At 32.8% G+C, this 15239-nt stretch overlaps 1 protein-coding gene across 1 annotated transcript in view; it reads left to right on the top strand.

Annotated features, from left to right (window-relative positions):
* The window catches only part of LOC150099604 (uncharacterized), a 37706-nt gene extending 25116 nt beyond the window's left edge, over positions 1-12590 (top strand). The window contains exons 3-6 of the mRNA XM_090404233.1: positions 1894-2001; positions 4020-4052; positions 11598-11633; positions 12335-12590. Coding sequence (XP_090260359.1) covers positions 1894-2001; positions 4020-4052; positions 11598-11633; positions 12335-12394 — 237 coding nt within the window. The 3' untranslated portion in view covers positions 12395-12590. The remainder of the gene's footprint in view (positions 1-1893; positions 2002-4019; positions 4053-11597; positions 11634-12334) is intronic.
* The last annotated feature ends 2649 nt before the right edge of the window (positions 12591-15239 follow it).

The following is a 15239-nucleotide window of genomic DNA, read 5'->3' on the forward strand; positions in this document are numbered from 1 at the left end:
AGGTTTTCTGTTAGTGTAGTTTCAGGAAGACCGTTTATGATAAAATATTCTTTATTTTGTTGCTGATTTAAACGTTCGTATTGTAGTTTTAGAGAATGAAGTTTTTGATGGAGTTCAGATGTTTCTTTCATCAAATTGTGTTTCCAGTCATTTAGTGCATTAATGCTGATTTTGATATCTTCTACGTTTGCAGCACTACCATCACTGCTAAATTATAATGCTTGACCAAATCTTGATATTCGCTAGATTTTTTTGTTATTTGTTCGTTCTGTTTGTCAAGGAGATCTTACACAAGATCTATTAAGCTGACTTTTATAATCTCTAGACCTTTTCTATTAGTATATTTAAAGAGATGAAATTATAGGACTCACCTGCATTTTTTTTGTTTGCTCAGTTCATCGTTTGAGTTTGCCTCAGCTATAATCTGACGCGTCGTAAGTGGCTGCCTTAGTTGCGTTTCTTTGTTCCACCTGCAGATTATGCACTTTTATTCTTTGCATGTTGCATTGAATTTACTTTGCAATGTTGTTTCTGAAAAGTCGGCACATTTTAATTTGTAGAATCCTACTGCATTTCATACAGGTTATTTAATTTCCGTCGGACGATAAATCATCCAGGAATTTGATACACTTCATGACTTACCCTTCTTCTCTTGAGCAATTGTGGCGTGATTGTAAAGATGGCGACGTACTTTGTTTTTCACTCGTTGTTGACCGCGTTCCTCTCTGTTCACTTTTCAACACTTCACAATTTGGTTTCTTCTCAACAGATTTCGGTGAATTTATATCACTGTCTTCGACGTCACTGGTAGAGTTACCTGGGAACACTTTCAAATTTAAAACTAGAGTTGAAACCACTCTAAATCTATAAAAAACGGGGCAGCAATATCAGTGGATTGGAAAATCACTTATTTAATTTTTGGATGGATCACTATTAAAATAATTAAAGAATATCGGTACATTTTGCAGCAGACAGTAAAGTGTGTTTTTCCACGAAACTACAAATCTTCGCCCTCCCAGTGTCCACTTCCTTTCATTTCAAAATGTAGTTATTAAGAGGCCAAAGAATGAATGTTCATATGCGATACAGATGATAGGAGAGATGGTGCTTTTGCCAGGGTCTTTGCTTCCCCAAGGCAAGGAATGTTGTGTCATCCCTTTATAAATTCAACAAATCATCAACCATTTAACATGTACAGTTGCTTTATTTATATCGCCAAGAGAAATTTGTTTTATTTTATAGTTTTCGAACTTGAACAGAATGAAATGGAACATGAAAGATAAGAAGTCAAAGACGTTCAAGAAGTTAGGATAAACTATTATAGCATAGGGAAAATGTAAAAAGAAATTCCAAAGTATGCACCCCTTTGGAAAGGATTACTGAATTATAAGAGGCAAAATTATCTACCATCTCCGAAAATAATCATTCTGGCTGTAAATTGGACAGTTCAATTGGGCTGTGGTTTTGTTGTTGTGGTGGAAGAGGTTTGGGGTCTGTAAGAAACATAACACATGCTTTGAATCTTTCAAATTCATAATGATCTTAATCTAGCACTCAAATCACAAATGTTGGAAGTGAATATGAGTTTTCAAGGAAGATTTTTTGTTATTATTTAAGTTTCTTTTTTGGGAAAATAGTTGGAGATAGGATTATTTTAAAATTATCCTCATTGATTTTTATTTTTATTTTTAGGTTTAATTCCACTCTAGAGCTATGATTCTAGATTCCAACGTATAACTACAGTTACTCTAGATTCATTCTAAATAAAAGAATGTAGCCCATCCTTATAATGTGTTTTAACTCACGTTAAATAGAGTATGCCTGTATAGTATTTGAGCAAATCTTTTTTTAGGGAAATTTGAATTTTTATTAAATAAGTGCAGTTTATTTCAGGTGAAAAACATTGTTCAGGATTGTGCAGCTCGTTTTTATCCGGATGAAGAAAATACGGCAATGGCATACGTAAATGGATTTTGCAGTTACGACTGCAATTATGTACTGGTAAGTTCTTTAATCCAAACAAGTTCATGCAGAATAGTAAAAACAACAATCATGTGAAATTTTTCAAAGTTATTTTCTTGTTTTTATAAGTTGACAGTCATTACGAAAATGTGGGATAAAATATGAAAAGAATTTTAATAATGATTTCTTCAGATAGTTCTGTGGAGTATTCTAAATATGCCTTCCAACCTCGTGATGAATAATTAGTTTCCTTTACAAACAACCTATTTTACTAAATGTGTTCTACAGTGATCATCCTTTTAAGTATTGTCTTAGCTATTCATATAAATTTCTGTGACGTGATTATTTCACTGTTTGATTACTTCTCGTAATGGTATTTTATAATATGATTTTATGAAATCCAGAAAGCTCGTGTACACAAACGCAGCTTCAAACAGGTTCGGATGACATAATCCCCTCGAAGACAAATTTTGGTCAAAATAATGCCATTAGTAATAGACTATCGGTATATGAATTTTTTGTGACGTGGATTCGGTTAGTTATATATGTACATGATCAGCAAAATTCTGAAATTTACTGCTTGTACAAAGAAAATTAAATGTTTCTACATTTAATTTTCTTTGTACATATTCCCTTTCCTGATTTTCACTTGCAAATAGTTTGTCTACAGCAGAAAGCATTCATATCCTTCTGCTGCTTCACAGGGTTCCCGATCTCTGGAAGGGGCGAGTATTTTTTCCCTGTTTTTGAAATTACGTAATAGCATGTTTCTGAAGAAATTAAGTTATGTTCGGAGGGCAGAGAAGTGGAGTAAATTTCACCTTCTTTTTCTAGCATTCCATATTCTTTGGTTTTTGTATTTCTATCTAGTCGCCGTTGAACAACCAAAACCTTTTCCCCCTTTCCTATGGGAAACTATTGTGATTCATCGTGTAATCTCTAGAAAATTGATAGTACTCTTCAGACACTTTTAGTCGGTAATATTGAGTGTTAGGGCTAGTTAACACTAGATGGTGGCAGTTCTCTGCGTACTCAATGTCCTGGATATCAATTGAAAATCATTCAATGTCCTTACATAACTAGACTGTGTTTGGCTAAGGATGGAAATTAGCTACCCACTAGGGTTACAGAACATGTAGTCAGGTCTAAATGGTCTCTGCTACTGATTTTGGAAACGTATTATTATTATTATTATTATTATTATTATTATTATTATTATTATTTATACTAGTATTTTGAGAACCGACATACATGAAGTACCCATATAATTATTTATATGTTTAATTAATAGAGTGAAAATAATCATTGCTGGAGATCCACTTTGTTTATTTCTGTTTATTTTATGATATATATTTCATGTAGTAATAAAGCAATTTAAAATCACAGATAGGCAGTGAATTGCAGTGTTTTATAATTTTCAGTATTTCTCTCTCTCTCTCTCTACTATGGAAATATAAATGGATGAGATTTGATACAGTATAAAGCACTACTAAGTGTGTAAAATTGCCAAATCTCCTAATGTCGATAATCGATGGACATCACTGCTTAAACATGGTACTTTGAAACTGCCATCTGCTTTTCCAGCCATTATATAAGTACATGTAATAAGAGTAATACTAGTAGGAAAGCTACGCAACTCTGATCTGTGAAGGTTATTAACAAGTGATATGGTGTTTTCCTACGAAGGAAAATGATACATCATTGATGTAACCTCCATGATGCAATCTGAAGAGGGTAGATTCCAGTTTTTGGATTTTGTAAGAAATCAGAGAAAACGTAAATCCTTCTCGGAATTTCAGACTAAACGAATGTCTCCAGAAAGCCTATGATTTTTTATATAAATAAATATATAATATAAATCATACTTGAATTTTTAATTAAATGTCATTTTGTTTTCAGCACAGATGATACACTTGAATTTTTTGCATCTGTATCATCTGTGCTGCTACACAACCTAACATTATTTTTAAGTATTTTATTAATTAAAACTGGATTTAATACAAATATGAATAATAAGTTTATATATTGCAACAAATACTTTTTTATGTTATTTACAGACTGAACGTTGTTCCTATTCTGAACTGAAAGAGGTAAGTATGAATTTCTTTATTTTTAAAAATTATTTCTATAAATTAAATATACTTTAAGTATAAGGCTTGTGTGTCTCAGTGGAAATTGCGAGTTTTTCTAAATTAAATACGCCAAGGATCAACGTGAACCACATATTACATCAATGCAACCTTCCCATATAGACATTTACGCATCCCACAAAATAGGATGAACCAGAACAAAAACTCAGTAAATGTCATTCTGAAATTTTTGTACAAATTTCTGTAAGTCCTTACTAAACTCTCTAAAATGTTCACAAAGACACCAACGAACTGATATTAGTATACTAAGAAAAATGAGTTTTTCCTGCCTGCTTGTTCAATATGATATCCATAAATGTTTTCTATGCATGTGGGGTCTTTCCTGAGTTAAGAATCAAATTATACGCATGTGTAAAGTGTCTAATCATTTTGGCATAACATTCGTTTAGCATATATGCTGATATTCGTTTTGGTGATAATTCGGAATTTATCCTGGTTTATCCATGCAATAGCTCTTAATTCACCTCCTCCTGTAACTCTTCATAAAATGTTGGGTAACACTCCACACTAAAGTTATATACACTAGGTTTATTGGTCTTAGCAAAGAGGACACTCATTATTTGAAAGCTTCTTTAGGATCATACAAAAGTAGTAAACTGGGTTTATTAAGGATATCCTTCTATATTTCGCTCTTTCTTTTATTTTCAGCTGAAATAAAATTATGCTTTGTTGCTTCGCAACGCCTCTCACACTTATTCCGAATATATTTCTCTATATCTTCTTATGAATCTCTTGTTTAATAAGATCGCACATCCATTTCACACACTATTCATTTATTCTTTGAATTCCATGAAAACATTTAAATATTTTCATGCAAGTACTATTTTAAAGCTTAACATGCGCTGCTATATCCATTTCATTCAACAAATGATGCCGTGATGGCAAAGATAGTGTTCTCCTGATTAGCGATCAGGAAAATTATCAGTCTTTGGCCTCTAGTTGCTTCTTTCACATTCTGCCTGAGAAAGGTATGACGCAACAGCCCAGGAAGTTTTCTTCTCATCCTATTATGCTTTTCAATACTCTTTCAATACTTTAATACAAATCTCTCTCTCTCTCTCTCACACTCACTCAGCCTTTATCCAATGATCTAGTTACCCTTAATTGACACATACTTTGTAGTTATCATCATTTTATAAAGTTAATTCAGGTATTTAAACAATTAATCAAACTAATCAGTATGAAGGAAAAGTAAAGCGATTAAGTAAAGAAATAGTTAGTTAATAGTTACGTAATTGTATTTTATTTCTTTCGATGAAGGAACAGAAAATGTACATCTGTTCAGTTATTTTAATTAATTCAATAGAATTAATTATTTCTAAATTATTCATTTCACTATCTCAGTATTAATGTTATTCGTTTTAGAAATGAATTAAAATCTAACAGTATATCATATGAAAAAATAAATTCAGCTTATAAACACATTTCCAATAACTCGTCTTGTTTTCACGATAGATTTGATTGCAGGAAAGTAGGTAGTTTTCCACTTGTCTAGTTAATTCATTCCTAAACCGCAAACTCGTAAACGTTATGTCCATAGACATAATTCTAAAGACAGATATTACGTTATTAATTAAATTTTTACAGAGTAATGTTAAATAAAAGTCCCTGAGAAATAGTTTATTAGTTTACTATTTAATTGCTCTTAACAGTTCAAATAAACAAATAACATTGACATGGTTAATAGTATTTTTTTTATTCCAATTACTAAGAATAATTAAATCGTAAACTAGTAAACTATTTTTGGTTCTGGATTGGAATAGTAACTATGTCAATATAACAATTAAAGTTAATATAAGCGAGTTAATGTAACATAGGTGATGTAATTATATAAACGTTCTTGTTCTCGGAAGTTGCCAAACGTGGAGTTCCCTGTAAAGAAAAGGTTTATGTTCAACTATAAGGCTAGTGATTATGAGAGACGTGAGAAGCTACAAGGGAAGAATATCAGTAATGCATGAAAGTGGTCAGAGATTGCTTGAAAGTAATAGTATCAAACTACATATTCATAATCAGGAGGATAGGCCAGTTTGGAATTAACTGATTGAGTAGGAATATAAATCAAGAGATGCAATAAGAAGAAAATATTGTTGAGGAAATATAAAGACAAAAGTAATCGGAATAATCAATCACTCAGCATAATCGAATTTGTTCGAGGGTAAATGGGGTTCGTCGGTGAATTTAGAGCTCCTGTAAAATTTGTGATTTTTTTCTGATTTGTTGTGTTTTTCCCGTAGAAAATTATCGTTTTTGTGGTACGAGTATATTAGTGTAGATTTTAGTGTTTTAGTGTATTTAGTATTTTATAACATATTTTTATTAATATATTTCAATAATTTGTGTTTAAAATGGCTTAAAAGAAAGGCAAGAAATGAAATGCTAAAAAAAGTACCGCAGCGTGAACAATAAGACTAGCCCCATTACTGAGGCTGTTGCAGTTGTGCTGGAGGTTAATGAAAAGGAATTAACCTCCAGAATACTAAAATTGAAGATCATCAGATAGACAACACGGGATTGCAAAACGTCAAGAGGCCTTTAAATGAATAGAAGTAGGAAAAGAAAATTAAGCAGGAAAATAAGACACAAAAAAGCACGCAAACATGTAAGTCAGGAAATAACAAAAACCAAGTAAGTGACGTTGTTTGTAAAATGAAAGAAATTATTTGATATGGTGACTCTTTAATAAAACATGCTATTGATGATAGAGCTATAACGGAGCGAAACACAATATAAAGGAAGCTATTGAAAAACAGAAAAGAAAAGTATATGACATTGTAATTGTAGTAGGTACTACGACTTAACTGGCGATAAGTTCAGTATGAGAGAGAAGACATGAAAACGACTAAAATGGCAAACGATTCAATGCGAACGCTGTATAGAAGGAAATGATGAGAGGTGTTTAATGTATGGAGTTAGTTTGAAGGGAAGATTGGATTTGTGTAAGAGGGATGACCTACAGCTGGATGCGTTTGGTCTCAGGAGTCTAGAAAAATTTATATCTGGTATTAGACCTAACTCAGGGAGTCAAGGAAACTAAATTATAAAGGGAAGAATAGTATGAATGTGATTTTTTATAATTATAACAGCGGCAATGTTGTATAACTGTGTTAATCACAGCAATTAGCTTTTTTATGAAAATGTGGACGAGGAGAGAAAGATTTCGACTTTGTGTCCGTCCGGTTTGGACCCATCAAAAGTTTGCAAAGATGTATAAAGCACTAGAGAAGAATCGAGATCTGCAACTTGTCCAACTGTGTAATGCAGACTGTTGACAAGAATATACAGAAGAACATGCAAGTAGATTATTATGTTTCTACACGAATGCTAGGAGTATCGAAAACAAAGGAGTAGAGATTTGTTGCCTTATTCGATATGTTGGGACCTCAGATTATAGGCATTACTGAGACCTGATTAAAAAAAATCAGGCATACTAACTGGTATCGAGTGTCAAGGGTACAGTATATTTTGGAAGGATGGAGAATAAAAGAGGAGGGTTGTGTGCTGCTAATGATATCAGATGTCTTAAATCCAGTTAGAGTTGGTAACTATGACTGCAACACTAGAAACAATTTTACATGTAGCAGTGAGTTTGAATCCATCTATTGTGAGAAGGAATACAACAAGATCAATTACATAGTGGAGTGTTGTTACAGACCTGGTGGATCGGTTGCTGGTGATGAAGAAATGTGTCACTAAATAGAAAAGCTGAACGCAAAAAGAGTAATCATAATAGTCGATTTTACATTTCCAAATATTGATTTTGTAGTAGTAGATTCTCATAAGAAGAATGAAAATGCATTTATTGAGCTGTTGCGGGAGAACTTCCTCAAGCCAAAAGTGACAGAATTAAATCGAGGTGAAAAAGTGACAGACTTTATTATAGAGCCATAGGCATTTCAGTTAAAAACGTAACTATTCTGCCTCGTGTTGGTGATATTGATGAGGAAGTACTCACTTGGGTAATGGCTAGTATGAATGTTCCATTCAAAAAAGATTACCTGAAGTACAAAGCAGAAAATTAAGACCAACTGAGGAGTATCCTGAGTTCAGTGGAATTGGATCGTTTGCTAGATGGGAAGAATATCGACAGTGCTTGGGGATCATTTAAGAAATATTTAAATGATGCGATATTAGATTGAGTCCCGTGAGTTCGAAGAATAAATAGGGTAAGAGCCAAATGGATGCGTAATCTTCTTAATCCAAAGATTCGTAAGAAAATGTTGATGTGAAAGGAATACCGTGTGCATAAAAATGACATCCGTTATGAAAGTTATAAGCAGCAGGCTAGAATAGTCACAACTATTGTACGGAAGGCAAAGTGTGAGCATGAACAGAAACTTGTTCTGCGTGTTAAAAACGATTCATAAGAATTTTATCGATATGATGCAAGTAAAAAAAATGAATATGAAAGAATAACTCATCTAAATGCAGATGGTGTAAAGGTTACAGACGGAGAAGATGTTGTTCACCTAATGAGTGCCATTTTGTTAAAAGCTATCAACCTGGTGTACGCAATATTGAGCTCACTGCTACTTCACTGGAAGAAGATACTCAGCTGTATGCGGACGAGGTATTGGAGCTGTTGCAGAAACTGAATAAGAATTTAGTAGTAGGGACTGATGGAATATCATCACATGTGCAAAAAGAGTGTTCATCTGAACTCATATTAAACAGTCTGTTCAAAGGAATAGGCTGTTTAATGTGAGTCTCAGAACAGAGAAGATCCCACAGGAAGAAAGAATTTGAGGTAATTCCTTTGCAAAAGGCTGGTGTAAAAACCGATGTATCCAACTATCGACCAATTAGTATCTCATTAGAGGTGGTGAACGTTTTGTGAATATTGGTTAGGGGCTCGCAATCAGAAATTTGCTGACAGTGAATTGCAACTTTGCAATGAAAAACATGGGTTTTCTATGGGAAGGTGTCATGTTTTAACAACTTGTTCACATTCTATAATCATGTTATCATTAAACTACACAAGGTGAATGGATCCACCATGATATTCTAGGATTTTGCTAAGGCTTTTGACAGAAACCAGCATGAAAGTCTCTTATCATGAAAGATAAGAGGAATGGATGACAGGCAGATATCAAAAATTTGTATATGGTGGAAGGGAGTCTACAATATTTAAGATAACAAATGGTGTACCTCAAGGATTAGTGCTTGGGCTACTTTGATTCAATCTATACATTAATGATATTGGGAAGGATTTGACAAGCCACATACAGCTATTTGCTGATGATGCAGAGATAGGTAGTTTAATCAGGAATGTTGCTGATATGCAAGACTTGCAGAATGATTTGAATAGGCTGGAACTGTGGGCATGGAATGTGTATATCAGTTCAATATCATTAAATGTAAACTTATTCATTTCAGCGTGATTATACATCCAATGTCGTATTTAATTGGTCGGATTATGCTTGAAGAAACGGATAAGGTAGAATTCTTGGAGTGTTAGTAGATGGGAAGTTGAAGTTCATGTGGAAAAGGTTTGCAAATACATCCAAAAGATAATTGCAATGCTGAAACAAAGTTCACATGTAAATATAAGGATGCAATTTGGCTACTTTATGAGGCCTAGGTAAGACCTCGCTTGGAATATTGTGCGCAGGTCTCGTCTCCTGGTTTCTCTTGTGATTCTGATGTTCTGGAGAGAGTGCAAAGTAGAGTGGTAAAATGATATCAGGATTGTGGAATACTGATTATGAAGACAGATTGAAAATTTTTACACTGCAGACATTAGCAAACAGGAGAAATAAGTGTGATATGATTCAGACTTACAAACTTCTGAAAGATTCAAATAGGATTTCAACTGATAGAATTTTTAAATTTATGAAGGATGGATAATGGACGAGAGGGCATCCTTGGAAGCTGAGAATGAATGACGCTTAGAAGGGGATGAAATCTAGATTTTTCTCTCATAGGGTGGTGAGTGATTGGAATGAATGACCATTGGATGTTGTGAATGGGAGCAATGTGAATAAATTCAAAAATAAGTATGATAGCTGGTATGTGTGGTAAGTGGCCTCCTTCGATGAGTCTTTGACTACCTGGAGGCCTTCTTCCCCGTTAAATCTTCCTGGCATAGCACTTCATATTTCTGATTTTGGCGAATTCTGGTGTGAGTTCTAAGATGGCGACTTCCTTCCTCTGCTCTCGCGTGGTTGATCACCGTATACTTCGAAAGTTGAAAACATTGAACTTACTTATTACTTAAGAGATACTTACTCTTTTATATCTCATACTAGAGGGATCCCCCCATGACGCCTACAGTGCCCCCCCCCCCCCGAGTTCTAGACGGGTAGGTCATTTCTCCTTGAATTCTGATGACTCGAATTTTGAAGACTCGAAAGAGGGGGGGTTACCCCCTGGCACCTACGGCACCCATTCCCCCGTGTACCGGGCGGGTAGGCCGGTTCACCTTGAATTCCGATGACCTGAATTTTGAAGACTCGACACTCAGTGTAGCCCTGAGTTTCAAAACAATTCAGAAACGTTTTACAAAAAAGAGGCCTATATATATATATATATATATATATATATATATATATATATATATATATATATATATATATATATATATATATATATATATATATATATATATATATATAGGTGGCTAATGTGTTTGCGTAGACCGTTATACCGTCCTTGGGTAGAGATTCGAAAATAGCGGGATATAGGAGATTTCAATGTTAGATGGAATCAAGGCTTTTACTTGAAAGAGTTTTGCTGCGATAATACGGAGTTTAGTATGTAGGAATTATATATGTTTCGTCTATTTAAGGTGACAATCTTTGTAAAGGACAAGATATTCTGCATGAGTTTCGGGTTTGAATTAAAAAAAATAAAATAAATTGTTTAAACGTGTATAGTAGTGAATGTTTTAAATAATATTTTAATCAAAGATATTTACGCAATTTCCACCTCCTCACTTTATTTCTATTTTTATGTTGCATCCAACATGTGATGTTGCTTACTCATCCTACAACAAGTTTGCTTTTGAACTCGTATTTTATTTCCAATATTAATTTGCTTCGCGCTGTCTTTTTTTTTTTTATTATCATTAATCCTTATAGTATTTCTTCGATTTGGCTTACTGTACTCTAATAATAAGTTTGATAAATTTAAAATTATTGAAGTCAGCAAAACTCAACAGTACCACAATCACGTCAGCATCGTAATTGTTATCTGTTATATAAGTCAGTAAGAAAAACAAACGCCCACATTGTATTGTATAACTAAACACGTTGTTTTGAAATGCGCAATTTTTGAATATGGAACATTTATTTATTGCAATTAAATTACATATTTTCGATATGGTTGATACTCTTAAGTAAACTAGTAAACCCAGGAACTCATAAAGCTAGAAATGCCTGTATTTAAAATTTGATTATTTCATTTTTTTTTATCGGTGCATAAATGTTTTATTCCATGAAATTAACTCATTCTTCATTTTTATGTTTCTTTTTGTTTAAATTTCAGCAAAATCTATGGGGGACCCCTCAACCTGATTATGATGTAAGTATTTTAACTGTTTTTATATTCACGTGCAGGCACATTAAATTATATTGCTTCTGTGTTCTAATAATGCTACTGTTAAAGTCATTGAAATCAATAACCCTTTAATGGACAAAACATTGAGAAATTCACTCTTCACTATAAATCACTGCTATGGTTGTGCTTAACAAGAATTCTTCCAGATCGAATGTAAGAGTTATTTTAATATGGTTTACGACTACATTCCATTTTATCCCATTAAAATTGAAAGAATGTCGGCAGAAGCCAAATTCCCTTTTAATGCGATCTCCACACACACATATATATTCCATCATTGTTTTAATTTATAAAAAAAATGTATAGAATATTAAAAAACAAAGCGCTTTTAAATTAATTCATTAAAGAATAATCTCACCATTATATTATATTTTACGCACACCCATTAAACTCTCGAAAGCTATGAAAATTACACAGCTGAATCATAATTATTATGATTGATCTGTGGACTTCAGAAGTTTTATAACGTAGCGAATAACTATAAATTGTGAAGCAGTTATCTTAGAAATGTGGACAAATATTTTTTTACAAATCTTATGTTAAATAAAAAAGAATAAAACCGCTTCATGGATTATTTAATATGGAATTATCTGGCCATCTTAATTTGGCTTTTTTTTTTAAAATTATATTACAAAAAATAATTTAAATTATGTTTTCTTTCACAGGGTTGCATGAACAAGTTGATCACTGAATATTTACTCAAAAAATCAGGAAACAGGCGGTAATATCTACAGACTCATCGTTTGAAGATGCGACTACTAGAATATGACTAATATTCTGGCTAAATTTGCATAGTAATACAATATACAAATTATGCTTACTGTACTATATTAATCAAAACATTCAGTGTTCCAATTGTAGAGGCTTATTTACTTTTGCTATTCTTCAAAAAATAAAGATTTTTGATTAATAACTTAAAAAGGTATTATTTAATTTTTTAATAAATGAAAAATGAAAAACATACTTTTTGTGAAAATACTTCTAAGATTGTTCTATGTAATTTCTGATCATAATCTAAAATTGTAGGTTATGATCGCATCATTTGAAAATATGGTAAAATAAAGACACAACATTATTTGAAATCCGAATATATATAAAAACTCTGAATGTTTCGAAATTTTGATCACAAAGCTGATTGTGAATTTTCTACGCATGTTCGGTTTCGGTTTTGAAATAACGTTGGACAATTAATATACACAATTTCTGTATATTATTAATGTAAAATAATAACTGATTGAGTCACTGCACCCATCTTCTTAAACTATGGTGGAAATTCACGGAAATGATAGCACTTTCTTTTCAATTGAGCGTTAATTAAAAGAGGAGTGCAAATTATCACCAAATACTTCCTCGAATCTCTTTTAAATGAAGACTTATAGATTTGTGATATTGGAGAGATGGTAGAAGAAAGAGGAAAAGCCCACCTACGATTTTCTGATGACATTGCTCTCCTAGCGGAAAACAAATCAGATCATCAATAAATTATTAGAGAATCAAATTATTCCCTTAAAAATATGGCTTAAACATAAGCCCCCCATAGATCAAAAACAAAGCCGAATATTGCAGGCGTAAACTTCTGTGGCTAATTGGTTCAAAAGACATATTTCGGTGATTACACCACATTTTTTTATTATTCAGTTCTATAAAACACTGAAATAATAGTTCCCGACAAGTTTCGTAAATCGTAGGATTTACATCTTCGGGGGATAAATAGTATAACTTAAAGTTTAAACAAGAGAATTAATAAATACAAATCATAACCGTCTGGCTATTCATAAAACTCAACTAGCAGAATGCAGATATATAACGTTATTCACGTTGAATAACGTTATATATCTTATATATTTTGATATAAGGAAGCGAGATTGCATTTTTGTAAGCCTACACACAAAAAAACAAACGATCTAATAAAAAAGTGCCTCTCTGGACGGAAGAATTTAAAAAATGCTTACAATCAAAACATCCTTTGATACCAAGAATATATGGTGTTCCAAAGATCCACAAGACAGATATACCTTTAAGACCAATAGTAGATGGAAGAGATTCACCGACTTCCAACTTGGCGAAATACCTCACCAACATGATCTCATAACATATAGAAAAAACATCTTCCTTCATAAAATATAGTAAATATTTCATAGAAAAAGTGAAAGATATACATATTGGTCCAACAGACATCCTAGCAAGTCTCGACATTATCAGCTTGTTTACAAACGTCCCGAGACAAGAAATTTTGAATCTCCTAGTAGACCTCTTCCCTCCGGACATCTTGAATCTTTTTAAACATTGTATAAACAATACTTTTTTCACCTATAAAGATAGAATATGGGAACAAAAAGAAGCGCTGGCCATGGGTTCATCATTATCACCGGTATTAACAAACCTATTTATGGAAAAATTTGAAAACAATGCTCTTAAGAATTACCATAAAAAACCAAAAATATGGCTACGCTATGTGGACGATATTTTCATCATATTCAGTGGAACAACAGATGAACGTATAAATTTCAAAGTTTATCTCAACAATTTGCACAAAACCATAAAATTCACTTTAGAACAAGAAAAAAATAAAAACCTTCCTTTTCTGGATATTCTATTAGAAGTTAATGAAGAAAGTAAACTCTCCTTCTCAGTATATAGGAAGCCTACAAACACTGGACGATTTCTAAATGCAACCTCACACCACCATCCTTCACAAAAAATAAGCTTAATTAAAACTCTTCGAGACAGAGCATACAATATCTCCATCACACAAGAAAGATGTAATGAAGAACTAAAATACTTAACACAAATCCTCCAACAGAATGGATATGAAACAAAACCACCAAGAGAATCCTTAAAATTCCTCCAGCTAACAACACAATAAAACCGGATTACAAAAATGCAATCTCGCTTCCTTATATCAAAAATGTTACAGACAAGCTAGCCAAATTAATGAACAAACACAACATAAAAGTAGCCTTCCTTCCTATGGAGAAAATCTCAAGATTCCTACATCCACCAAAACCACCTCATCATCCTCTTAAAAAACCAGGAGTCTACAAAATCCATTGCTCTTGCGGGATTTGCTACGTAGGACAGACAGCAAGATCTGGAGAAATACGCATGGCTGAACACCAAAAAGACGTACAATACAAAAGAGAACAAAAAACGGGTCTTGCTTTCCATACCACTTCCACTGAACACGATGTACTCTGGCAAAAAACGACGATGTGATACATAGAAAACAACAGTTATATAAGAAAATTTAAAGAAGCTGCTAATATGCTAAAAAACCCAACCCAATGCAATAAAAATCAAGGTTTAATTCTCCATCAAGTGTGTTCAGCTCTAATAAAAAATCTACCTCAATCTGAGCTTGGACTGTATGAACGAGAACAAGCACACGTGACATCATCCAGTATTGTTCAACGTTAATAACGTTATATATCTGCATTCTGCTAGTTGAGTTTTATGAATAGCCAGACGGTTATGATTTGTATTTATTAATTCTCTTGTTTAAACTTTAAGTTATACTATTTACCCCCTGAAGATGTAAATCCTACGATTTACGAAACTTGTCGGGAACTA

The sequence above is a fragment of the Typopeltis vanoorti genome, chromosome 14 (genome assembly GCF_054136105.1).
Source record: "Typopeltis vanoorti isolate ZY-2024b chromosome 14, IOZ_Tvanoo_1.0, whole genome shotgun sequence".
Lineage (NCBI taxonomy): Eukaryota > Metazoa > Arthropoda > Arachnida > Uropygi > Thelyphonidae > Typopeltis > Typopeltis vanoorti.